General features: G+C 42.6%; 1 protein-coding gene across 9 annotated transcripts in view; it reads right to left on the bottom strand.

Annotated features, from left to right (window-relative positions):
• ncoa1.S (nuclear receptor coactivator 1 S homeolog) overlaps window positions 1–27,960 on the bottom strand; it is a 125,013-nt gene that overhangs the window by 73,873 nt on the left and 23,180 nt on the right. For all 9 annotated transcript variants that reach the window (XM_041565116.1, XM_041565118.1, XM_041565115.1 and 6 more), the window contains exons 2-3: window positions 19,449–19,548; window positions 12,207–12,373 (exon numbers count right to left, since the gene is read on the bottom strand). In XM_041565116.1, coding sequence (XP_041421050.1) covers window positions 12,207–12,373; window positions 19,449–19,531 — 250 coding nt within the window. In that variant the 5' untranslated portion in view covers window positions 19,532–19,548. The remainder of the gene's footprint in view (window positions 1–12,206; window positions 12,374–19,448; window positions 19,549–27,960) is intronic.

Below are 27,960 nucleotides of genomic sequence, written 5' to 3'. Positions count from 1 at the left end.
GAACAGCTACATAGTATACAGTCATGTTCACTGGTTTTATAGATGTGTAAATGCTAATGCTATTGAAGGAAGCCTCTGTCTGTCCCTTTCTGCACTGCTAGTTCTGATTTTTGAAACAATGTAGCAGAATTAATTTCTCCCCCACGTAGGGATGCACCGAATCCACTTTTTCGGATGCGGCCGAACTCCCGAATCCTCTGCGAAAGATTCGGCCGAATACCGAACCGAACCGAAGGGGAAAACATTTTTTACTTCCTTGTTTTCTGACAAAAAGTCACGCAATTTCCTTCCCTGCCCCCAATTTGCATATTCCTCATTTGCATATGCAAATTAGGATTCGGATTCGGATTCGGTTCGGCTGGCCAGAAGGATTCAGCCGAATCCGAATCCTGCTGAAAAGGCCGAATCCTGGCCGAATCCCGAACTGAATCCTGGATTCGGTGCATCCCCAAGATTGTTAGTCTTCTGGCTTCCTCGCCATTGTTTCATGAGTCAGAACCAGCAGTGAAACGAGCACAAACAGCTTTACAAAGGTAGATTGGAAGATGCTGGAGAACTGTATATTTAGTCTGAACCCACAAGTGAGTCTTATGCAATTAGAAACATTCAGATAATAAATGGAAGGTTTCTCGGCTGCACATATATTAGAATTTACAAGGCCGCAAATGGCACTAAAACATTATGGGCAGAAAATGCGACGTGCTCTTCTATTAAATATGTATTTGCAACTTGTTTTTTTTCTTGAGGAATTTCAATAAAATTGCAGCCAGAGGAGGGTTAGACTTTATATTTTATACATGATAAACCCCCAGGGAGCTGCGCAAAGTGGCAGAAAAGAGGGGGGGGGCTCAGTTTACAGAAGCTTTTCCCACAGAGCGAGTTCTACTTATACCCGAGAATAAAATATCAATTTTAATAAATATGTTGGGTTTTTTTCCACCCCTTCATATCAGCACAACATTAAATGACACAGTTCCATTTACCATTAGCAGCCAGTGTCATACAAAAGAGCTCACCCAACACTTAAAGGAAAAACATAACCTGTTGATAGGCCAGCTTTGTATGTCTGTATATATATATATATATATATATATATATATATGTACAGGGAGTAGAGCTTATTCTATATTCTCCGTATACACAGGGGTAGGAACTGCCATATTGTTTCCCTTAGACAGTACAGTATGAGGTTACTTTACATGTACCCAGAACATTCCTTCTCTGCTGAGGCAACGAATATGGTAGTTCATACTAAGAAGAATGTATAGAAATGTTCAGCAAACATTGTAAGTAATGCCATTGTTTTTAATGCCATTGAATGTTAAAACTTATTAGATTTTTTTTGCTAAAATTTGCTAAGGGGAAATTGTAGTTTTATTGTAACTTAAACTTAGAGCAAACTTAAGGGCTGTTCCTGCTGAATTGTGCTTAGTACAGGGGATACCTATGCTGCCATAGTTTTATGGGATCTCTCTGTACAGACTATGAGCAAACTTAGGGGCTGTTCCTGCTGAATTGTGCTTAGTACAGGGAATACCTATGCTGCCATAGTTTTATGGGATCTCTCTGTACAGACTATGAGCAAACTTAGGGACTGTTCCTGCTGAATTGTGCTTAGTACAGGGGAATACCTATGCTGCCATAGTTTTATGGGATCTCTCTGTACAGACTATGAGCAAACTTAGGGACTGTTCCTGCTGAATTGTGCTTAGTACAGGGAATACCTATGCTGCCATAGTTTTATGGGATCTCTCTGTACAGACTATGAGCAAACTTAGGGACTGTTCCTGCTGAATTGTGCTTAGTACAGGGGAATACCTATGCTGCCATAGTTTTATGGGATCTCTCTGTACAGACTATGAGCAAACTTAGGGGACTGTTCCTGCTGAATTGTGCTTAGTACAGGGAATACCTATGCTGCCATAGTTTTATGGGATCTCTCTGTACAGACTATGAGCAAACTTAGGGACTGTTCCTGCTGAATTGTGCTTAGTACAGGGGAATACCTATGCTGCCATAGTTTTATGGGATCTCTCTGTACAGACTATGAGCAAACTTAGGGGCTGTTCCTGCTGAATTGTGCTTAGTACAGGGAATACCTATGCTGCCATAGTTTTATGGGATCTCTCTGTACAGACTATGAGCAAACTTAGGGGCTGTTCCTGCTGAATTGTGCTTAGTACAGGAAATACCTATGCTGCCATAGTTTTATGGGATCTCTCTGTGCAGACTATGAGCAAACTTAGGGGGCTGTTCCTGCTGAATTGTGCTTAGTACAGGGGAATATCTATGCTGCCATAGTTTTATGGGATCTCTCTGTACAGACTATGAGCAAACTTAGGGGCTGTTCCTGCTGAATTGGGCTTGTTGTAGTATTATGTTGTCGTATTATGTTGTAGTATTAAGTTGTAGTATTATGTTGTAGTATTATGTTGTAGTATTAAGTTGTAGTCCTATGTTGTAGTCTTATGTTGTAGTCCTATGTTGCAGTCTTATGTTGTAGTATTCTGTTATAGTATTATGTTGTAGTATTAAGTTGTAGTGTTATGTTGTAGTATTATGTTGTAGTATTAAGTTGTAGTCCTATGTTGTAGTCTTATTTTGTAGTCCTATGTTGCAGTCTTATGTTGTAGTATTATGTTATAGTATTATGTTGTAGTATTAAGTTGTAGTGTTATGTTGTAGTATTATGTTGTAGTATTATGTTGTAGTATTAAGTTGTAGTCCTATGTTGTAGTCTTATGTTGTAGTGTTCTGTTGTAGTATTATGTTGTAGTGTTCTGTTGTAGTATTATGTTGTAGTATTAAGTTGTAGTCTTCTGTTGTAGTATTATGTTGTAGTATTATTATGTTGTAGTATTATGTTGTAGTATTATGTTGTAGTATTATTATGTTGTAGTATTATTATGTTGTAGTATTATGTTGTAGTCTTATGTTGTAGTATTATTATGTTGTAGTATTATTATGTTGTAGTATTATGTTGTAGTATTATTATGTTGTAGTATTATTATGTTGTAGTATTATTATGTTGTAGTATTATGTTGTAGTATTATGTTCCGCCGCGTGCCGATAGGATTGTGTATCTTGGCTCCACTGTGTGACCTGTGATTACTTATGATTTATGGAAAAGCTGGAATTAATACAGAGCCTATTATTGGCTCTCAGCAGCAGTTTAAACACAGACGACTTGTTGGAAGAGTCGCTGCTTCGGTGGCGAGCTGCCGAATTCTCTACAAATATCCCTTAATGTTCTTTTTATTTTGAAAGGAGCTGCTGCTTCCCGGTTCTGCATGGAGTTGGAGAGCACAGCCAGGTTTTTTGCATCATCCCAGCTCTGTAGCCAACCAGGATCAGCGATATAACTGTACAGGCTGGATTTCAGCCAATCAGAGTGCAAATGCCGGTCACCTTTTTAGGATTAACCCTTTTGGTCAGCAGTTGTGCAGAAACAAGGGCAGATGTTCAGTGGAAAATATTTCCTTCAATCTACCTTCATTTTTTTTTTTTACTTTTTATTTAAAGGAGAAGTAAACCCTAAAAAATATTATTGCTAAAAATGGCATATTTTATATATTGAACTTATTGCACAAAGCTAAAGTTTCAGCTTGTCAATAGCAGCAATGATCCAGGACTTCAAACTTGTCACAGGGGGTCACCATCTTGGAAAGTGTCTGTGACACTCACATGCTCAGTGGGCTCTGATTGGCTGTTGAGAAGCTAAGCTTAGGGCTCGTCACTAATTATCCAGCAGAAAATGAGCTTCCCTGGCTGTAATATAAGCTGATGCTACAGGTTTGCTGATTATTAAATTCTGATGCTAATTGCACTGGTTTCTGTGCTGCCATGTAGTAATTATGTGTATTAATTACTAATCAGCCTTATATTGTGACATTTCTATTCTATGTGTACTGTATATTGTGAGTGTGACACAGATCTTTACTGCTAAAGGGCTGTGGTTGCCTTTGGCTGGTACAGAAACCCAAAACATATGTACATTATTTCTAGCTACTTCTTTAGTTAGGCTTTGGTTCTCCTTTAAAGGGTTGTTAACCTTCCAAACACTTTTTTCAGTTCAATTGTTTTCATAAACTTTTTTCAATCACTTTGCATTTTTAATTTTTATTACAGTTTCTTCAAAATCTAATGTCCCTGTCTCTAGTGTTTGTCATCTCAGTAATTCTGGCACAGACTTTAAACTGTTACAATTTTGCCACATTTAGTTGATACATTTCTCACCCGGAATATCAGCAACTATTGTATCAATTCTAACAGCTGCCTGTAATGAAATTCAGGGATTGTGCTCAGCAGGGACATCTCTTAAATGTATTAATTTAGAACAGTTTACAGGGTCGGCGACCCCATCCCCATCCCAGAGCTGCTTTAGAAGCTAAAAATTAGACTTTACACTTCAATATTAGAAAAAAAACAGTCACACACAGAAAACAGCGAGAAACTGAAAAAAAAAGTCTTTATTTCTGGGGAACAATATAAAAAAAATTGAACTGAAAAAAGTGTTGGAAGGTGAACAACCCCTTTAACATTTTGACAGCCAAATATTAAGTCCACTTTGTTTGTTGCATATTGTATTATTAAAAGAGAGTTACATTTTCTTTCATTCATTCATCAATTTTATATTTTGTGTAGTATATAAGAAATGAAGGGAAAACAAGGGGAAAGATAGTTAAGAGGAAAAGTAGGAAGGGGGGGTATACATTCATGATCAATATAATTCTTATAATACACAAAAGCCATGAATATCTTGTAAATGATATCCTTATAAACCGTGACTAGTGATGTCATCAGTTATAAACGGTGAGTAGTGATGTCATTTTTGTCACATGACTCACTAAAACTTGTGTATTATAATAAATAAAATACCCCCTGTTGGAAAATATGAGGATATTAGAAGTAACCTCTGAGTTCTATGACCTGTATAGTCCTCGATGACTTATAATATCCTTATATTTTACAATAGGGGGTAACTTTATTCACTATATAAACAATGTGACTGTCGGGGTTAGTGTCCCAGGTTAGTGATCGTGGCTTTATCTTGTATTTAATGGTATATCTCCTATTTGCTTTGGGTGGTCTTGGGTCTCGCAGCAGATTACCCACGGGGTCCAGACTGCGTTGTGTTTGTCCATTTCGCGGTGTATCATTGCCGCTCTACCTTCATTATTCCCCTTTTCAAAATGACCAAAACATTTTATGACTGTGAAAACGTCTCAGTCCTCCTGTGCCCGTTCCTAATGTTATTTAATGGAAGGTCCCCCGGCTAATGGTCTTGGAGTGGTGACAAATGGTGCACGAACAGCAAATGGTGCAAGAACACAGAGTGGACCCCCTGTTGTCGAGGTGCTTTCTATTCTGCCCCAAACTCATACTGTTGTGGGAACTGTAGTTCTAAACTGCCAGGGAAATAGATTCTTGAGTTTTTTTTTCATTCATCGGGTCAATTGAGGTCTCTTTATACCTGGTCCTGTTCTGCATTCACATCAGGAGAGCTCAGTCTTGGCAGGTGGGCCCCCGAGCAGCGGAAAGGCAGCATGTAGCCCTTAACTCAATGAGGAAACCATGGGAGGCCTGGAAATTAGCAGTCTGGGCCCTTCCCTTTGGCTCTCAGCACTGGCACTGGCCTCAACCATTTGCCCGCTACCTCTGCCAACTGTATGAGACTCGGGCTGGGTGCCATCCATTGCAACATTACTAGAACTCTCAGAGCATTGGCTTCCTACACAACAGGGGGGCTCCTTCGTAGCAGGGAAGGTTCACTGGAGCTAAACCCCTGATATTGTCCCTTCCCCAATCACTTGGCTTCTGTTCTCTCCTCCACAAATAAACATGAATAGTTGTGAGATTTACAGTAGCTTGCCCAGAGATACCAGTCACAGGCCACAGACTCAGGCACTCATCGCTGAGTCCTTTGAAGCTTAGATAGCCGTGCTTGTGAGACATAACACAGAGCTGATTAGGGGGAGGCTGGCAGGGGCTCCAAGCCCTACAGAGTGGCACTTACATGCCCAGAGGAATACACATTTATTTTGGAAGAGACTGTGGGATAGTGGGGCTCATTTATAAACACTGGGCAAATTTGCACCTGGGCAGTAACCAATAGAAACCAATCAGTCATTAACTTTTTTCAGCCAGTTGCAGGTTGAGCAGTGAAAGCAATCATCTGATTGGCTGCCATGGGTTACTGCCCAGGTGCAAATTTACCCAATGTTTATAAATGAGCCACAGTATGTACAGTAAGGCAAGGGGGTGTCGGAAGGGGCTATAACTGTAAAAAATAGTGTGTACAGTAGGGAAGCACCGAATCCACTATTTTGGATTCGGCCGAATCCTTTGTGAAAGACTAGGCCGAATACTGAACTGAATCCGAATTTGCATGTGCAAATTAGGGTCTGGATAGGAAAAAGTGGAAAAAATTATTTACTTGTTTTGTGACGAAAAGTCACGTCCAATCCCTCCCTGTCCCTAATTTGCATATTCAAAATAGGATTCAGATTCAGTCCGGCCAGGCACCAGGATCCGGCCGAATCCGAACCCTGCTGAAAAAGGCAGAATCCTGGCTGAATCCCGAACCAAATCCTGGATTGGGTGCATCCCTAGTGTACAGTAAGGAAAGATGGGTCCAGGGGCAAATTTGCAACTGCCACCACCAAGGACAATGCTGAAAGCAGGAACTGTGACCCCTTCCAATACCAATTCATTGTTATGCCCCTCTGTCTGTAACAAAGAGACGGTGCTCTGGTTGAATATCCTTTTGGCTGAGATCAAGTGTAGTACAAGGCCTTTTAGCTAGATACCCCTTCTTATGTTCCTATGTGAGAAGGAGAAACACTTGGCCTTCTGGCCGGCTGAGATCACATACATGTGATCCTCTGGTGAAGGCCGGGAAGTGGAAGCTTCATAAAAGCAAACCCAAATGGGAGGGGTCTTGTATAATACACATGCCCAGGTCTTGGTCTTGTATAATACACTTGCTTCACTTCCCACATGCCGGCTGCTTGGCTAGGGGGGAATTCTTCTTTCTTCTCCTTTCCGCTTCTTTCTTTTTTCTGGCTGCCAGCCAGAGCCTTACCAAGGCAATCAATAACATTGCACCGTTCACTCCAGCACCTTTTTCGTGTTTGGTTTCAGCACCCTGGATGGATGTCATAGTCCCTTTGGCTGGACCCCAGGCAATAACACGCCCTGGGGGAAGATTCGGCAGAACCTAGGGTAGACAGGACTCCCCCTAGCTTCAGTGAAGTTGGACCCACCCGCTCTTGCTGTCCTTCAGCCTGGGACACTTGGGCAATGGAGCCCATGCCTTCGGGTAGGACTCGGAAAGGATGATTCAATATCATCTCTGCCAGCTTCAGAGTGCTGACTAATCCCTGTGTTGCCACTATACACCATGCGCCACCTTCATACCCAATGCAAATCACACACAGACGAGCTGACCCGTTTGTAGGCTGTGTCTGTGAGAACCAAAGCCCGGACACTGGCAGCCATTGTTCCCTGAATAAAGAGCATTGTGTGAAGTGCTCCTCAGCTTCGTTCCTTAAAGGAGAACTAAAGCTGAACTAAAGAAGTAGCTAGACTTGTACATTATATTTTGTGCTTCTGTACCTTTAGCAGTAAAGATCTGTGTCTCCAAAGATGCCCCAGTAGCTCCCCATCTTCTTTTCTGCTGATGCACTGCACATGCTCTGTGCTGCTGTCACTTACTGAGCTTAGGGAGCCACTCACAATATACAGTACACATAGAATAGAAATGTCACAATATAAGGCTGATTAGTAATTAATACACATAATTACTACATGGCAGCACAGAAACCAGTGCAATTAGCATCAGAATTGAATAATCAGCAAACCTGTAGCATCAGCTTATATTACAGCCAGGGAAGCTCATTTTCTGTTGGATAATTAGTGACGAGCCCTAAGCTTAGCTTCTCAACAGCCAATCAGAGCCCACTGAGCATGTGAGTGTCACAGACACTTTCCAAGATGGTGACCCCCTGTGACAAGTTTGAAGTCCTGGATCATTGCTGCTATTGACAAGCTCAAACTTTAGCCTCGTGCAATAAGTTCACTATAGAAAATAGGCCATTTTTAGCCACATTCATTTTTAGGGTTTACTTCACCTTTAATAGTGTGAACATGAATGTGCCGGGAGCAGGCAGAACACCCACTGCTGTAAGAGATCAGATACCCTTTCCCCTAATATCATCTGAGTAAGGGAAGACTGATAGGAATCTTATTCAATGTGGATAATAAAAAGACAACTGTTACTCTGTTGGGTCCCAGGAACTGGAGCAGTCGTGTGTCAGATTTGTTGATGACGCAGCAGAACATTGCTCTTATGTTGGCCACAACAAACTGTACGATTGCACGCTATGTGTGTATAATCACAATAACAAGAAGTAAGGTGTATTCCTTCCCATCACTGACGACCTTACAGTCCCACAATCAGCCCACATGACTCAAACCCACATCTACGTACAGGAAGGACAGCATTACCTTTATGAACTATAACACGCAAACCCATAAACAAGTACGGAAACCCATAAACAACACACACGCTACAATAACTCCCACAAGCAGGCCTGCTAGGAGCTCCATTGAAACAACTGGGGCACCAGAGCTGCAGATCGGAAACAGTGTGAGACCATAGCTATAAGCCATTTGTTGACCTGGAAGAATTAAAGGGGAAGTAAAGTCTAAAATAGAATAAGGCTAGAAATGCTATATTTTGTATACTAAACATAAACATGAACTTACTGCACCACAAGCCTAATCAAACGAATGATTTATGCTTTCAAAGTTGGCCACAGGGGGTCACCATCTTGTAACTTTGTTATACATCTTTGCAAGACCAAGATTGTGCACATGCTCAGTGTAGTCTGGGCTGCTTAGGGATCGTCATAAATGATCAAAACAGCACAAGTCAAATAATATCTGCCAGAAGCCGATACACAAGACTGATTAATAATCAGAATATACAGACTGCACTGGCTCCTGTGTTGTCATGTAATCTAATGTGGATTTTATAGTTTTTGTATTGTTTAATACAAACTTTCTCCAACTCTGCAGAACCAGTGGCTGCAGCAAAATAATCCTCCAAATAGAATCCCAGTTTATCTGTTTAAATCTGGCTCCATGATCTTTGTCCCTGCAGCTGGAGTTGGAAAAAGTAAAGGGGATGTAAAGGCAAAAATAAAATCCAATACAAATCTCTACACAGTCGCCAACTGCTCTACAGGGAAACAAACAAAGCTGCTTGAGTTCTGCATGGCTGGGAAGTAAGGCGGGGGCTCCCCCTGCTGTTCATAAGTATGATTGTTTCCCTGCAGAGCAGTTAGGGACCGTCTGACAATTCCTATCCACAGCAGTAAATGAAGGGAGTATTTCACTGCATACAGTCAGGTACACATTTTTTAATTAAAGTATATTGGAGATAGTTTTCTTTTTCATTAAAGAAAGTAAAAACGGGATTTAATTTTTTTGCCTTTACATGCCCTTGAACTTGAAGTTCCCCACCATCTATATCCAAACTACATCTCCCAGCAGCCTCTGTGCAGGAACATAAGTGGCATGCCAGGGTTTATTTTGGATCAATTCAGGTGCCTCCGGGTACAGACTTAGCCCTAAGAATAAGGTTGTTCGTACACAGTCCTTATTTCCACCTTGTGCTTGCTGCATTTGTGATCTGTGTTTTACCTTTGCCTTTAAATAAACAACATAGGAACCCACAAGAATATAACCTCCCATGATATAAAGTTGAATCCCCTCCACCCTTAACTGTTTAAAGGAGTTTGTTCACCCTTGAGTTAACTTTGAGTATGACGTAGATTGGTTTTCATTTTTCATTATTTGTGTTTTTGGAGTTATTTAGCTTTTTATTCAGCAGCTCTCCAGTTTGCAATTCCATCACCTAATTGCTAGGGTTCAAATTACCCCAGCAACCATGTGCTGATTTGAATAAGTAACTGGAATATGAATAGGAGATTGTCAAAATAATAAGATGAGCAATAAAAATAAATGTGTAGCCTTTACAAAGCATTTATTTTTGAGATGGGGTCAGTGACCCCATTAGAAAGATGGAAAGAGCCAGAGAAAGAAGGCAAATAATTCACAAACCATAAAAAATAAATAATAAAGATCAGTTTAAACATTGCTTAGAATTGGTCATTCTATAACATACTAAAAGTTAAGGTGAACCACCCCTTTACCTAGAGAATAAGCTGATATCAGGAAAGGACCTAGCACACAGTAGTAGCATAACTAGTTGTAACTGCGCCCTATAGCAATATCATTTTATGCCCCCTCTAAACTTTGAAAATAATAAACTTTTTCTATACCTGCATATTGACTGGGCCTCCTACATCTCCCGGGCTCCCCCCAGTCATGACAAGGTTGCTCTTTAGTTTCACCCCTGATGACTATATGGTGCCATTAGAATAAACTTGCTCAGTGTAGGAACAGATGCAGAGGTGGCATGGGAAGGGCACCACCCACCCAGAAAGTTTCAAGCCCTCTGGCCAAAAATGAGGTTATTAAGCCAAAAGCAAATACATTTTTTCTGTGCAGAGATGGAGAGGAGCCAGGACAGGCCCAGCTGTGGCTTCTTACAAACACATTTTTATGGTCCTGACGCTGTGAGCAGTGCACTTGGAGAGCGTTCACCTTGTACACAAAACACCAGCTCTCCGGCACTGCTTCTCGGTAATAAAATAATCCTGTTTGGCAGCAACAGCAGCTCCTGAGAGCAGAGGCAAAGCAAACAGTGTAGAAAACTGGAGCTGGCCATACAGTCTGTGCCGTCCCTAATTTAATCCTTCCTGCACTGCTCAACTGCACTGGCATCACCGACTACAACCTGCTGCACAAACACCGGCTCTAGGCAGGCTCCAAAACAGGACTTGGCCCTTCAACATATAATGTACAAATGTCAAATGTAGCTCATTTACTCTAAAAGGTGGACTTCTTCTTTTGCTTTATAAAAGGTCCGGTACCCTCAATCTCTAAACAGCCTTTGAAGTATATCTGTAGAAATAAGTCAAATCAACTGGACTGTGTTTTTCTTGAAGATGTTTCACCAGTCATCCAACTGGCTTTCTCAATTCAAAATAACTCAAAAATTATTCTGAATTGAGAAAGCCAGTTGGATGACTGGTGAAACGTCTTCAAGAAAAACACAGCGAGTCCAGTTGATTTGACTTATTTCTACAGATATACCATGACCTGGATGAAGAGAATCTTCAAAAACAGTCTTAGAAGTGTCTCATTGTACAATATTATTGCCTTGCAAACAGGTCTGATACTTTCACTCTGCACTGGGACCTTTAATTCACAAACAGGCCTAGTTTCTACATTCCATGTTCCTTATCCCTTCCTCCTACTGACCAGCCAGTTATCCCATCCTCCTGTTCCTTATCCCTCCCTCCTTCCTCTTCCCCTCCCTCCTTCCTCTTCCCCTCCATCCTGCCCTTATCCCTACCTCCTACTCTCCAGCCAGTTACCCCATCCTCCTGCTCCTTATCCCTCCCTTCTTCCTCTTCCCCTCCCTCCTATCCTCCCTCTTGCCCCTTATCCCTTCCTTCTTCCTCTTCCCCTCCCTCTTCCCCTCCACCTCCCAACATTTTGGAAATAGAAAGAGGGGAAAAAAAGATTTTTCGACATTTCTGACCACACCCATTTTTGTTCACACACACCCTAATTACCATAAAGGTGTAACTATATTCACACCAGATCAATTGTAAACAATCATTAAGTCCAATGCAAGGAAAACCCCCAACTGAGCAACAACAAATGCTAAACAAAAGCTCAATAATACAAGAGCTCAATAATACAAGATCACAAAGAATTTTAAGACTACTTTATACAGTACATCTTGTTTCTAGGCAGACAGGCCCATGAAGATTAGCACCAAACCCCCATGATGCCATATTGTTCTTATAATTAGTTCAGACTCATTGGGTTGTACCAAAATAACTGCAGAGCCAACCAACCAGATGTCTGATTTTGTTTGTATTCTAACAGAGGTAGGTCAGTAAATTCCAACTGTTGCTGGTTGGTATGGGTTACTGAACCAAATTTGCATATGTTTTGGCATAAACTGTTGTCTAATATTGCCATATTGTGCCCAGCCCCAGTGCACTGCTACCAGGAGGCACTAGATTTACAGGCTTTGGTCCGACCATGATGATGGCTCTTACCTTGCTTCTTCTTCTTCAGCTGTTGGATCTGGTCCATTCTCTTTATCAAGATCTTGCATTTGTCCGGTTTCACACTCAGACTGTCTATATCCCCAATATTTGCCGACAGCAGCTCGGCAAGCTCCTCCAGGTACTTGTTCTCCTGTTCCCGGCGCCGCTTTTCGGTGCTGCACAAAAACAAATAGGGAAACTGCAGGTTGAAAACACCATACCTCTCAGATCCTCCAGTATCAACTACCCAACCACCCTGCCTTCTCCCACCGTAATCATTGCCCTCTTACCCTATAGTGGTGTCAGGCTCATGCTTGGATTGCATTTACTATAAAACTACATTTAATGCTCTTCATTTCCCTAAGTATAAATGCAATTCTAATACTGCAGCTTCTTTCATTTACACCTGCCATACTATACAGAATATCCCACAGTTATAGTCTATCACCTTCATACCATACTAGTTTAGTAAAGAAATGTAAAGAGGCATGGGATAGATATAAATCAATAGTGAGATATCAAATGGTGATATAAATTCTCAAACTTTGTCTATTCTATCTTGCACTGCTGTCTCCAACAAGTCCCACTGTCGCCATCTTGCCCTGCTGGGACCATCTTTGCCTACTTTCTCAATCTTGACCTACTTTCTCCTACTTGTTCTATTGTCCCCACTCTTCTCTTTTGTCTCCATATTGCCCTTTTGTTGTTATTTCTCCCTGCTGTTACCACCTTACCCGTCATCTTACACTACTGTGGCCATCTTGCCTTATTATTATTATTATTTATTTATATAGTGCCAGCATATTTCACAGCGCTGTAAAGTAAATGTGTTTATACAACTAAATCACATTAATTACATACATAGAACATATGGAGTTACATACATCACGACCAATACGAGTCTGTCTCCAACATGCCCTACTATCTTCATCTTGCCCTATTGTCTCCAACCTGCCCTACTATCTTCATATTGCCCTATTGTCTCCAACCTGCCCTACTATCTTCATCTTGCCCTATTGTCTCCAACCTGCCCTACTATCTTCATCTTGCCCTATTGTCTCCAACCTGCTCTACTATCTTCATCTTGCCCTATTGTCTCCAACCTGCCCTACTATCTTCATCTTGCCCTATTGTTTCCAACCTGCCCTACTATCTTCATATTGCCCTATTGTCTCCAACCTGCCCTACTATCTTCATCTTGCCCTATTGTTTCCAACCTGCCCTACTATCTTCATCTTGCCCTATTGTCTCCAACCTGCCCTACTATCTTCATCTTGCCCTATTGTCTCCAAACTGCCCTACTATCTTCATCTTGCCCTATTGTCTCCAACCTGCCCTACTATCTTCATCTTGCCCTATTGTCTCCAACCTGCTCTACTATCTTCATCTTGCCCTATTGTTTCCAACCTGCTCTACTATCTTCACCTTGCCCTATTGTCTTCAACCTGCCCTACTATTTTCATCTTGCCCTATTGTCTCCAACCTGCCATACTATCTTCATCTTGCCCTATTGTCTCCAACCTGCTCTACTATCTTCATCTTGCCCTATTGTCTCCAACCTGCCCTACTATCTTCATCTTGCCATATTGTCTCCAGCCTGCCCTACTATCTTCATATTGCTCTATTGTCTCCAACCTGCCCTACTATCTTCATCTTGCCCTATTGTCTCCAACCTGCCATACTATCTTGATCTTGACCTATTGTCTCCAACCTGCCCTTCTATCTTCATCTTGCCCTATTGTTTCCAACCTGCTCTACTATCTTCACCTTGCCCTATTGTCTCCAACCTGCCCTACTATTTTCATCTTGCCCTATTTTCTCCAACCTGCCCTACTATCTTCATCTTGCCCTATTGTCTTTATCTTTCCCTACTGTCCCACTATATTTTTCTGTTGTCTGGCGTTCCTACCTATAACTGCTGCTCTATAAGTGAAATGCAGCGAGCCCCTATTTGTACCCCCTTCATAAGTCTCTAGTGCAGAAAGCACAGTGCTGTGACCTGCTAACTGTTCTGCAGAACGGCAAGAAAACAATCAGGCAGTTTGTCTCCTCCCTCCATTAAAAGGGAAATTTATGGTCGCAGCAGCCCAGTAAAGTGTGAAGCATTGGGGAGAGGTTCCATGCCCAGGGCAGGGGAGTCTCAGTAGCTCAGTGATTTCCTGGGCTGTAAATCAGACGCTGTGCCGAGGAGGGGCCACTTATTCTGACCTGGGGCTTTAATGAGCTGAGTACGGCAGATCGCAAGTCAGCCTGCTCATTGCTCTGATTTATGCACAGTATCTGCTGCTAGGTTTGGGCTGTTTAGGTATATTATTATTATTATTAACATTTATTTATATAGCGCCAGCATATTTCGCAGCGCTGTAAAGTAAATGTGTTTATACATACATACATTAAATCACATTAATTATGTACATAGAACATATGGAGTTACATACATCACGACCAATACCAGTATAAAAGGTGAGGAAGGCCCTGTGCAAAAGAGCTTACAATCTAAAGGGAAAGGAATAAGGCACAAGGTGTGGGAGTGAGCAAGATCAGAATTAAGTGAGTGAGAGTTGTAGTACTGTATGTGGTATTGCATTGGTAGGCTTCTCTAAAGAAGTGCATTTTAAGAGATTTTTTGAAAGCAGAAAGGCTGGCAGAAAGTCAGACAGACCATGGATGGCTGTATGTATATAGAATACACAAAAGCCATGAATATCCTGTAAATTATATCCTTATAAACGGTGACTTCTGATGTCATCAGTTATAAACGGTGAGTTCTGATGTCATTTCTGTCACATGACTCACTGAAACTTGTGTATTATAATAAATAAAGTACCCCCAGTTGTAAAATATGAGGATATTAGAAGTTACCTCAGAGTTCCATGACCTGTATAACTCGGCCTTCGGCCTCGTGTTTTTATATGGTCATCAAACTTCTCTGTAACTTATAATATCCTTATATTTTACAAGAGGGGGTACTTTATTCACTATATATTAGGGATGTCAAACTTGTAGGCCACTGACTGTTTTTAACTGCAACTCCCAGCAACACCTTTGGCTCTATTCAGCATATAAAAAATGCAGTGTGATTAGTCTTAATATGAAAGCTTAGCAAGGCAAAGAAAGCGATTACAAAACACGTTTTCCTGCATTTTAATAATCACTGGGGGTGCCAAATGTAAGCCCCTGATTCCCCGGGCCAGTGCTCCAGTTAGCAGAAAACTCCACTGACCCGGGTACATTGAGCAACATGGATGGTTTGTTTTCTTCTGGTTCTTCATTCTTCAATGGCCGGCCAGTAGGGTCAAAAAACAACTTTTTGCTTCCAGTTATATGTTTTTTACTGTACTGTGCATGCGCACCCAACGACAAGCTGGCAGAAGATCGTATTTATAAGCACTGGAGGGTAGTGATGTGCGGGCCGACCCAAAATCCATGGGATCCACGAGTCAGGAGGGTTCAGGCAGACTTCTCAACAGAGTTTGTGGGATGTGGACGACGTTCTAGCTTCCCACTTCTGCCTGGATGCATTCCTTTTTATATACTTGTGCCTCATTTGATGGCAGGGTTGCTACCTGACTGTTTTACGGATTTGGAAATCCAGACAGAGCTTTAAAATGAATGGCGTTGCGATCAGCCAATCAACGAACGCCATGCCAAAGTCCCACCCACGATGTCACAGACATGCCCCGACAATGATCCCACCCTCCGTCATCCGCCCGCCCCCTACATCACTGGGACCACCCTTCATGTCACCTAACCTGCCCCCACCCGGTCTGCAACTCCGAGGAAGGTGGCAACCCTATGTGAGGGCAGGCAGGTGGGGTATATAAACAGGAGCATGTAGTGGGTTAGGGCCAGATGAGGGTCCTCTAGGGTCGGATATGGAATGAGCTTTCATCGACTCGCACATCACTACTGGAGTTGGCTAACATTTGGCACCCCCCAGTGAGAATACCTATACTTCTCCTTTAAACCCAAGAAAGACATCCTAGCTATTTAGCTGATTCAGTCAGTTGCATTAAAGGGAATGACCTAAAATGAACTTTCAGTATGTTGTGTACAGTGGAAACTATGCAATCAATGTTTTATAATTAACTGACTAATACACTAGTCTAGATTAATATGGAACACCGCCACTTTGAGTAGTGAAAGGAAAATATAATTCTAAGCAACTTTCAATATACATTAATTAGAAATTGAAGTTATTTGTAAATGTAACCGCAACTGAAAGCAGTTTCTTATATCTGATGTTCTGACAACTTTCTGATTGCTTTGGGTCCATCCCAACATATGGTGAAACATTGGCATTCTTATAGAACAGGGGTCCTCGCAATCTTTTTTACCCATGAGCCATATTCAAATGTAAAAAGAGTTGGGGAGCAACACAAGCATGGAACAAGTTCCCAGGGTGCCAAAAAGGGATATCATTGACTGTCTGTTAGTTTTTTGTGGACTGGCACAGAGAGGAGAGAGGGTGACAAGAGGGAGGGGAGAGCGATGTAGGGAAGGAATGGGGAGAGGAGGGACGGAGAGGAGAGGGAGGGGTGGGTGAGCGACGGAGGGGAGGGAGGGTGACAGGAGGGAGGGGAGAGCGATGGAGGGGAGGAATGGGGAGAGGAGGGAGGGTGGCAGGAAGAAGGGGACAGCAATGGAGGGAAGGGTGACAGGAGGGAGAGCGAAGGAGGGGAGGGACGGAGAGGGGAGGGATGGAGAGGAGAGGGAGGGGGGATCGACAGAGAGGAGGGTGACAAGAGGGAGGAGAGCGATGGAGGGGAGAAATGAGGAGAGGAGGGACAGAGAGGGGAGGGAGGGGTGAGCGACGGAGAGGAGGGAGGGTGACAGAACGGAGGGGAGAGCGATGGAGGGGAGGAATGGGGAAAGGAGGGACGGAGAGGAGAGGGAGGGGTGTGTTAGCGACGGAGAGGAGGGAGGGTGACAGGAAGAAGGGGACAGCAATGGAGGGAGAGCGAAGGAGGGGAGGGACGGAAAGAGGAGGGAGTGGGGGATCGACAGAGAGGAGGGAGGGTGACAAGAGGGAGGGGGAAGCGATGGAGGGGAGGAATGGGGAGAGGAGGGACAGAGAGGGGAGGGAGGGTGACAGGAGGGAGGGGAGAGCGATGGAGGGGAGGGTGACAGGAGGAAGGGTAGAACATTGGAGAGATGGGTGACAGAGGGAAGGAACAGGGGCTGTAGATAGCGATAAGCAGAGGCAGCTGCCCACAGCAAAGTTACAGTGGTATATAACTGGATACTCATTTTTGCTCTGCAGATTTCTATTCTTGAGAAGGAAAGATGGTGTCAGGAACCAGTAAAGAGAACCATAACAGGTCATACACATAAAGTCTAGTTGGAATGAGTAAGTTGCAAAAAGAGAAGAATAAAATCAAATCTAATTCTTAGACTTAATTGTACAATGTAATATTTAGAAGGGACTAACACTCTTGTGATTGCTTTTATATAAAGTACATTGAGCTCATTGTACACCATGTGATTCAGTTCCAAGACACACAACCAAAGAAAAGGACGGGAGAGGTTTAAGCACTGACCTCTGAAAGGTCCTTTGATAAGTTGCTGTGTGCTGACTGCGCTCATTATCAGGCAGGTTCGGGTCGGGGAATTGTATTGAGGCCAGGTACAGGCAAGAGCATTAATGCCGATGGACTTTCAGGCTGCTGAGTTTCAGGCTTTTACTAATTGTCCAGGCAGATTGGCTGCTGAATACACAGGGGATGAGAGGCAGATGCCTTATGTTTCCCGTATCAGTGAAATGAGAAGTGCTGGTGAATTACTGTATCTCCACTAGTGACCCACTTCCACTCACTCACTGCTCATCAGGGACGGAGCTTTATGCAATTCTGATGCCACATTGCTCAGCTTCCAAACCTCAAAGTGCAAGAGATTCGGGACTAGAAATCTGAGGCAGCACTTACCTTCCCTCCAGCCACAGGTAATTTATATCAATGGATATAGGTGGCCTATCAGGACCACTGCACCAGAAAACAGTTTAACAAAGCAGAGGAGATTCAGAAATTATTTCATTTTAAAAAGTTGAATACAGAGCGATTTAGTCAAATGGTTAAGTCTACTGCAGCAGTCCCACCCTGCTTTACGGATACGATTCTAGTTTTCTGTATAACAGAGCATTATGAACCAGTGGTTGCACAGATCCTATCTGATCCCCATTGTAAGCAGCAGTCCTGTCCTGCTTTATGGCAGCTGAGATTCTAGCTATCTGTATAACAGAACATTCTGTCCCAGTGGCTGCACAGATCTTATCTGATCCCCATTGTAAGCAGCAGTCCTGTCCTGCTTTATGGCAGCTGAGATTCTAGCTATCTGTATAACAGAACATTCTGTCCCAGTAGCTTCACAGATCTTATCTGATCCCCATTGTAAGCAGCAGTCCTGTCCTGCTTTATGGCAGCTGAGATTCTAGCTATCTGTATAACAGAACATTCTAAACCAGTGGCTGCACAGATCCTATCTGATCCCCATTGTAAGCAACAGTCCTGTCCTGCTTTATGGCAGCTGAGATTCTAGTAATTGACGTAATTCTGAGCTTTCTGGATAATGGGTTTCCAGATAAGGTACCCCATACCTGTATTTATTTCTCTGTCTTTCAGTATTGTGTGCCCACCACTGCCTAGTTGCTATGGTACATTGGACCCTAGCAACCAGATAACATTTTATTTAAATAGGTTAAAGGGATACTGTCATGGGAAAAAAAAAAAAATTTCATAATGAATCAGTTAATAGTGCTGCTCCAGCAGAATTCTGCACTGAAATCCATTTCTAAAAAGAGCAAACATATTTTTTTATATTCAATTTTGAAATCTGACATGGGGCTAGACATATTGTCAATTTCCCAGCTGCCCCAAGTCATGTGACAATATGTGTAGCCCCATGTCAGATATCAAAATTGAATATAATTAAATCTGTTTGCTCTTTTGAGAAATGGATTTCAGTGCAGAATTCTGCTGGAGTAGCACTATTAACTGATGTGTTTTGAAAAAAACATGTTTTCCGATGACAGGATCCCTTTAATACAAGAGACATGTTACTTGAATTATAGTTCATGGTTGGAGGGTGAAAGGTTTAATACCATAACACATATTGGAACTCATTTATAGACTCTGTGTAATTGAGATGATGAAGACAATGAAAGCATGAATGTCTTTTTGGCTGTTATAGGATATTTTACAAAATGCTCAGTGTTTCATTGATTGCTACAGACAATAGGGGTGGCTTGTCTCTTACCTCTGTGCTGTGTCATATGACAAGGCTTTCCTCTTGCGGTCCTGGCTAGCAGGATCTGCACAACTGTCCCCAAGGCTACTCATGTTGAGCTCTTTCACACCTACAAATAGAAGACATTTGCCGGTAAGAACATCGTCAGATTTAGGCCATTCAGTTTTATTAAAGTGGATCTTGAAACCAGACATATATAACATTTACAGACTCAATAACTACAGTGGTTCGTGTAAGCGCATGGAAACACAGAAGCCAGTGCAGACTGCAGCATGCAGGAAGTGCGTTGAAATCAAATTATAAAGGGAATTAGCTGTCATGACTATTCTGCAAGTTGAACTGGAAAGTGAAAGGGATGGTGGAGGAAAAGGTTAACACAAAAGAAGGGTTTAAAGTCAGAATCCGTGGTTCAGGAACCTGGCAGATAGCTGGTGTCTATTATAACCCAACCACTAGTGATTATTCTGTGACGTGAAGCTCCTGATGAGACAAAAATCTAGGCCTTGGGTCCTGCTGGGTGATCATTACAGCACTTTATATGCACAGCTTCCTTCATTTCCACCAGCAGGATCTCCCTGTAATCAGAGTGTGAGCTTTATCCTGTTCTTGCCTGAGGAGCTAGCAGTTCACCACAGGGTTCCTCCCTCCCAGCGAGAGGGTTAAGAGGAAAGTCAGATACAAGTAATTACATATATTCTGGGCATCGTGATGTTAGAGGCAAGTTTTTGCTAATGGTCTGGAATCGACAGGAGCCAATGTTGTGTTTTAAAGCTCCCCTTGTCTGGCTGCTGCACCCTAAATGATCTGCCTCGCATTCTTCCTTATGACCTAGTTTGTTGCTAGCTTTTATTCACCACTTCTATGAGTACATAATAGCTCTATAGGTTGGTGCTGCAGCCCATTCTCCAAAGCAGCAGTTAAAGGATGGACTGAAGAGCTGACACTCCATGTTATTCCAGCATGCTATGGCTCCAATTAAAATTCATAGAAACAAGGATATTATGTATAGAGATCCTACTTAATTTGCTCATTATTTTCCATCACTCATTATCAGTTCATCAGGAGTCAATTAACCTTAAATGACAGTTTTGGAATGGGAGGGGGAAGCCAGGTGCAAGGAGGAAAACTATAGAAGGAGAGACAGAACTTAACAAATGTCATGCAGATAGGGCCCTGCTTTAAATGAAGACCAACAGCACTGACAGTTGAGGCACCACCCACTCACACACACTACACTTTTATTTCATTACAAAATCAACCTTCTATATAATGACAGGGTTGGTTCAGTCCTATGCCACACTTTCACGGGTTTATTTATTAAAGTCTGTAAGGCAAAAAATTTAATTTTTATTGTAAAATCTGAATTTTTTGTGAAAAAAAATAAAAAAAATTTGTTATTATACCGAGGATGGAAAAAGTCTGAATTCGAAAATCCGGCATCACAGACCTGCCGAGGTTGTATATAAGTCAATGGGAGAAGTCCCTATCCAATGTGGAAGTTTCTGTGGTCTGCACTGGAATTAGCCTGAAAATCGGACGATTTTGAGCTTTTCAGGAAAAAAACTCTGTACGATTCAGATTTTCACATGATTTTTTTGTGTTTCTCCCCGATGTGTTTTTTTACTAATATATCAGGTCTAATCATGGATTCTACTTTGGTCGGACAAATTCCGATTTTGATAAATAAAGTCCCCCGTGTTGGATTGGCCCACCAGGATACCAGGCCCATTTGATGGCTATTCCCTATTTCTATGAGAATAAAGAGACGAGATTATAGTATGTAACAATAAGAGACTAGGAAAATAGAGGTTGAGTGAAGAGAGGAAGAATAATAGTACTGACAGTGGGCCCCTGTTCTTAGGTTTTTGGGTGGGCCCCTGGTCTAAGGTTATTGGTGGGCCCCTAGACTAAAATTATTTGGTGGGCCCCTGGTCTAAGGTTATTTGGTGGGCCCTGGTCTAAGGTTTTTGTGTGGGCCCTTGGTCTAAGGCTTTATGATGGGCCCCTGGTGTAAGGTTTTTGGATGGGCCGCTGGTGTAAGGTTTTTGGATGGGCCTTTTGGTCTAACGTTTTTGGGTGGGCCCCTGGTCTAAGGTTTTTGGGTGGGCCCCTGGTCTAAGGTTATTTGGTGGGCCCCTAGTCTAAGGTTATTTAGTGGGCCCCTGGCCTAAGGTTATTTAGTGGGCCCCTGGTCTTAGGTTATTTGGTGGGCCCTGGTCTAAGGTTTTTGTGTGGGCCCTTGGTCTAAGGTTTTTGTGTGGGCCCCTGGTGTAAGGTTTTTGGGTGGGCCCCTGGTGTAAGGTTTTTGGGTGGGCCCCTGGTCATAGATTATTTGGTGGTCCCCTAGTCTAAGGTTATTTAGTGGGCCCCTGGTCTAAGGTTATTTGGTGGGTCCTGGTCTAAGGTTTTTGTGTGGGCCCTTGGTCTAAGGCTTTATGGTTGGCCCCTGGTGTAAGGTTTTTGGATGGGCCCCTTGGTCTAAGGTTTTTGGGTGGGCCCCTGGTCTAAGGTTATTTGGTGGGCACCTGGTCTAAGGTTATTTGGTGGGCCCTGTGTGGGCCCTTGGTCTAAGGCTTTATGTTGGGCCCCTGGTGTAAGGTTTTTGGATGGGCCTCTTGCTCTAAGGTTTTTAGATGGACCCTTGGTCTAAGGTTTTTGGGTGGGCCCCTGGTCTAAGATTTTGGGTGGGCCCTTGGTCTAAGGTTTTGGCTGGGCCCCTGGTCTAAGGTTTTTTGGCGGGCCCCTGGTGTTCCAGTCCAAAACTTTGCCTGGGATTGTGAGGTTTTGTGGCACAAGCTATAAGTTACTACAGCAATAAGATTCAATTGCATAGGTGCACAGTTGTATTGAGGCGCTTTCTCCCAACAGACTACTACAATTCATCAGAAATACATCTGTATCTCTATTGATACAAGCAGACAATTACAGTGAAAAGGTGCCAGTTATTCAGTTATTAATGTGTTGCTTTGATTGTTCTATTATAACACAGAAGCAAGTGAAAGAAGGCCACACATTCTTTACAGCACTTCCCTTTGAGCAATAGTAGAGCTAAAAACTCTTTTGTCCTCAATAAGAAAAAACGAATTACAAGGGATACAGCAAGCGGCCCACAATGATCTCATACCCCGACTCCTCTCTCTATTAAATTCCCTTTATCTTGGGGAACGCACTGCAAACCTAATGTTCTGCCTCTATTCATATAGCGACCCAGTTCACAGATAAAATGGCCTAATTGGTGCCGTAGTGATGTGAGGTGTGTGTGGTTGATGTGCAGCGGGGGTGGTATGTGCTGATAATATCAGGACTCTCTCTCTCATGCACATAATATGGATGTATAGGATCCCACCCCAGCCACCAATCATCTAAGGACACATGTCCTGTAACACTATATTGGTTATCTGCTACACTCAGTAGGCCAGTTCTCTGTAGGTTATGCAGAAGAAGATAAGAAAAGAGCAGGTGTGACGTAATTCAATACCCCGGGATCATGGAACACATAGAGATTTTTAGGAAAACTGTATTGTCAGAAACATTAAAGGATAAATAAACCTTTAACTTCTGCAATGTACATTCATTATTTATTATTTATTCCAAGATATTAAGGGATACATGTACTGTTAATATGAATGAATTTTGTTACAACAGCGCCACCTGCTGGTCAGTTTCCCACCAGTCTGACCAGCAAGTAGTCAAGGAAGTCAGAAGAACTAAAGAGGCTGATGTTCTTCTGCTTAGGAAAAAAATGAGAAACCCTTGACAACTTCCTTGACTACTTGCTGGTCAGACTAGTGGGAAAATGACCAGCAGGTGGCGCTTTTGGAACAAAAAGAATTCCGGAGGAGTGCAGGGGTGTTGAGGAACAGGTCAGTAATGAGTTGGGATGCACGAATCCACTATTTTCGATTCGGCCAAACCCCCATTTGCATATGAAAATTAGGGATGAGAAGGGGAAAACATTTTGTACTTCCTTGTTTTGTGACAAAAAGTCACACTATGTCCCGTCCTTAATTTGCATATGCAAATTAGGATTTGGTTCGGATCGGCAGAAGGATTTGGCCGAATCCGAATCCTACTGAAAAAGGCTGAATCCTGGATTCAGTGCATCCCTAGTAACAAGTGGTTGGGTGAGTATCTAGAGATAAGTGCAGAGATTTAGGGGGGGGGCAGGGTTATGAACTGCTTTGAATGTCAGGGTCATGAGTTTGAATCCCTGAATGGTAGCGGAAGCCAATGCAGAGAATGGCACGGATATAAATCCAGCTCTTTGTGCACAATAACTTATGCCTGTATAGTGTGTTTTATTGAAAGTTTATAGAACTATAAAACCTTTTATAAAAAGTGTGTACTTCCCCTTTAACCTGTTTAGTGCCAGATGCAGGAGATGCAGCCAGCATAACTCGTTCCTAAGCAATGTGTTTTTTTTTAGTCAACTGCATGTAACACAGAAATGTAAATATATGGTATGGCACAGCCATAGGGGCAGATTCACAGGCGAATTTCCGCCAGCGTCCCATCGTACCACTTCACCGGGCTCATATACTCTACGAATACGCTGATTCGCTAAAATGCAGAGTTTTGTCCGGGGTGTCATATGCTGGCGACTATTCGCTAGCGTTATTTTGGCTGTGCGAGCATTTCATAGCAAAGATGTGCTAGTGTTCGTTTGTGCCTACTGAATCATCGCTCGTCATCTTGCGCTTAGCTCAATTTGCATTGGGTTGGAAATTTAAAGTTGTATGGACGTCTTTATTAAAAATGTTGCTGCAAATGGTATACGTTACTGCTTTATATTACACATGTCCAGGGAACCTTAATAAAGACAAGAGAGTTAATATAATGCTCCATATGTTATATAATATCTGAGGAAACCCGTTACCCAAAAAAGTAATCAGGACTTTTGCAGGCAATTCCGCTTAAAAAAGGGAAAGGTCGCCAGCGCTTTTTGAACTTTAAATGAGAAGGAAAGGCTAAAAGTAAATAAGCTTTATCAGAAAGGTCTATATAAATACACCAGTAACCCCTCAAAGTAATGTTGCTCTGAGTCCTCTGTCAAAAGAAACATCACATTTCTTTCCTTCTATTGTGTGCTCATGGGCTTCTGTATCAGACTTCCTGCTTTCAGCTTAATCCTCCAGGGCTAGGGCTTGAGCATGCTCAGTTTGCTCCTCTCTCCCCTCCCTGCTGTAATCTGAGCCCAGAGCTATGAGTGAGCAGGGAGAGACTCAAGCAGGAACTGATGTCACAAGCTAATATGGCAGCTGCTATAAAGGGAAAAGAGAAAAGCACATTGAGATCTGTGCCTTACAGTGTCCCAGTGGGAGTGGCTAGTGGTAATAGGCGGAGTCTGTTTAGATCAGAGGTGTGGCCTAAAATAGAATGTAAGAAGTCTTTGGTCAGAACCCTTGCGGTAGACAATCCATATTTTATTTTTAATGACAGACCCTGGGAGTTTTGTTACATGCCAATCAGAACATTTATATGGATTTACCGGTTTCAGCCGGAATATAAACAGGTCGATATAATATAAATAAAATGTGTTTATCACTGAGGCACAAAGTACTTTCACTCCTGCCACAAACACAGGCTGCTTTATGTTACTGTCTATATTCCTGGGAGGGACTGAGGAGTTTCTGTTTATGTCGTTAGTGATAAACAAATGACTTCTATTTATGTTACACAGGCTTGTGAATTTCCTAATTAAAACATTACAGTGAAACCTTTCACAGATGAAAAAAGAGCTGTAATGTGTCACTAATGATAAACATTAAATATAAACATCCCTGTAAGAGCTTATGTGTAAGAGACTTTCACTGGAATGTCGTGGACACAGAACGCTCAGTGACTTCTAATATCCTTATCATTTACAGTAGGGGGTACATTATCCCTTATAATACATGAGTGATACTCAGAGTTCCCTGTATAACTCAGCCTGCAGCCTTGTGCCTTTATATGGTCACAGAACAACCCCTCAGTGACTTCTAATATCCTTATCATTTACAGTAGGGGGTACATTATCCAAATCTGGATTTTTCTGGGATGGATACACTTTTCTGTACAGTTCAAACCTGCAGTACCCCCTGGAGAAGAAGGGGTTAACACACTCAGGGCTGATTCCAATGAAGACAATGGGAAAGCGATTCCTTTGCTGAGGCATCTAATGAAGTGGAAAGTGATGTGTCGCAGGGCAGAAGAGATTCCTGAGAGGGTTACAGAGTCGTCTAGGCCACTGTTTGAATTCTCTCAGCAAAGATCTGTCCTGAAAGCCCCCCCCCACCCCTAAATTCTACTCGGTGGTTTTCTGCCCATAGACTTCTACATCTTCCCTCTTGTTTAGACATATAAATAAACACAGGCCTCAGACGACCCCTCAGCAACAAAAGGTTCACTGCCGGCAAGAAAATAAACCTGACTTTGAGGGGAACGATGGGCCCAGCTTTTTAAAGGGGACATTAACCTAAAATTTCACTTCTCCCTAATGCCACTCCCATGGGATGAACGAATACTCCCTGAAATAGGAATACTGAGGCCGCAGGGAATGGGTTTGTTTGATTTCCAAACACGTTTCTCAGTTCAGGTCTTTTTAAACAGCCGACATGAACATCTTTTTAATTGCTTTAAAAAAAAAAAATTTTCGTTTTTTTTTACTGATGTGACTGTAATGAGTCTCTGATGTTGCAGTTTAGCAGCTCGATAAAGGGGCAGACCTCTTGCCTCACGAGGAAAATTCGGGCGACTTCGAAAAACAAAGCGCCGCGAGTGCCATGCCACTGGCGCTTTTTCATTCTAGCAGGCGGACGGCAGGGGAAAGCAGTCGCCCCAAAGAAGAGGCAATTAGTTGCCGGGCGACTAAATCTCCCCGAATCTCCCAATGTGACCTTACCCTCAATTGTTATTTGCTACATTGCTTGATACATTTCTCTGTGCATTGTTAGTAATTGTATCAATTATAGCTGCTACCTCTGAAACCCAGGGATTATGGCCAGCAGGACACAAGATAAAATAAATGTAACAATTAATGTCTCTAATTACAACCGTTTACAGAGCTGGTAACCCTCCCTCCCAGAGCTGCTCCAGACAGACACAATCATGTGAAAAAATTCAATGTTACACCTCAATATAATAAAAACTGTCTTTATCCGCCATTTCTTTTGTCCTCTGATAAACTCCTGCCTTCAGCCGTTACTGTATATATTATTATACCTATGTCAGAATAAGCTGGCAAATAATAAATTATAATCAATGATATTTGGCATGTTATCCCACAGCTACAGTCCCTTCCCAAAGTTATTAGTCCACTGTTACTATAGACACCAAATCTCCCTACTATACCTGCTATCCCACAGTCACACTCCCTTCCCAGAGACTATTATCCACTGTTACTATAGGCACCATCTCTCCCTACTATACCTGCTATCCCACAGTCACACTCCCTTCCCAGAGACTATTATCCACTGTTACTATAGGCACCATCTCTCCCTACTATACTTGCTATCCCACAGTCACACTCCCTTCCCAGAGACTATTATCCCACTGTTACTATAGACACATCTCTCCCTACTATACCTGCTATCCCACAGTCACACTCCCTTCCCAGAGACTATTATCCACTGTTACTATAGACACCATCTCTCCCTACTATACCTGCTATCCCACAGTCACACTCCCTTCCCAGAGACTATTATCCACTGTTAATATAGGCACCATCTCTCCCTACTATACCTGCTATCCCACAGTCACACTCCCTTCCCAGAGACTATTATCCACTGTTACTATAGACACATCTCTCCCTACTATACCTGCTATCCCACAGTCACACTCCCTTCCCAGAGACTATTATCCACTGTTACTATAGACACCTTCTCTCCCTACTATACCTGCTATCCCACAGTCACACTCCCTTCCCAGAGACTATCCACTGTTACTATAGACACCATCTCTCCCTACTATACCTGCTATCTCACAGTCACACTCCCTTCCCAGAGACTATTATCCCACTGTTACTATAGACACCATCTCTCCCTACTATACCTGCTATCCCACAGTCACACTCCCTTCCCAGAGACTATTATCCACTGTTACTATAGGCACCTTCTCTCCCTACTATACCTGCTATCCCACAGTCACACTCCCTTCCCAGAGACTATTATCCACTGTTACTATAGACACCATCTCTCCCTACTATACCTGCTATCCCACAGTCACACTCCCTTCCCAGAGACTATTATCCACTGTTACTATAGACACCATCTCTCCCTACTATACCTGCTATCCCACAGTCACACTCCCTTCCCAGAGACTATTATCCCACTGTCAGGTCTGGACTGAGAATTAAAATAGGCCCTGGCATTTCAGATACACAGAGGCCCAATCAGCCAACAGAGAGGCCCAAACAGCCCCCACCAGCCCACTAAATACTGACTTTCTATGGCACCTTATAGCAGCCCCTCTGGCATTTGCCAGAACCCACAGATTGCCAGTCCGGGCCTGCCCACTGTTACTATAGGCACCATCTCTCCCTACT

Source organism: Xenopus laevis, chromosome 5S (assembly GCF_017654675.1).
Source record: "Xenopus laevis strain J_2021 chromosome 5S, Xenopus_laevis_v10.1, whole genome shotgun sequence".
NCBI lineage: Eukaryota > Metazoa > Chordata > Amphibia > Anura > Pipidae > Xenopus > Xenopus laevis.
Note: the sequence above shows the minus strand (reverse complement) of the source record. Positions and strands in the feature narration are given on the sequence as shown.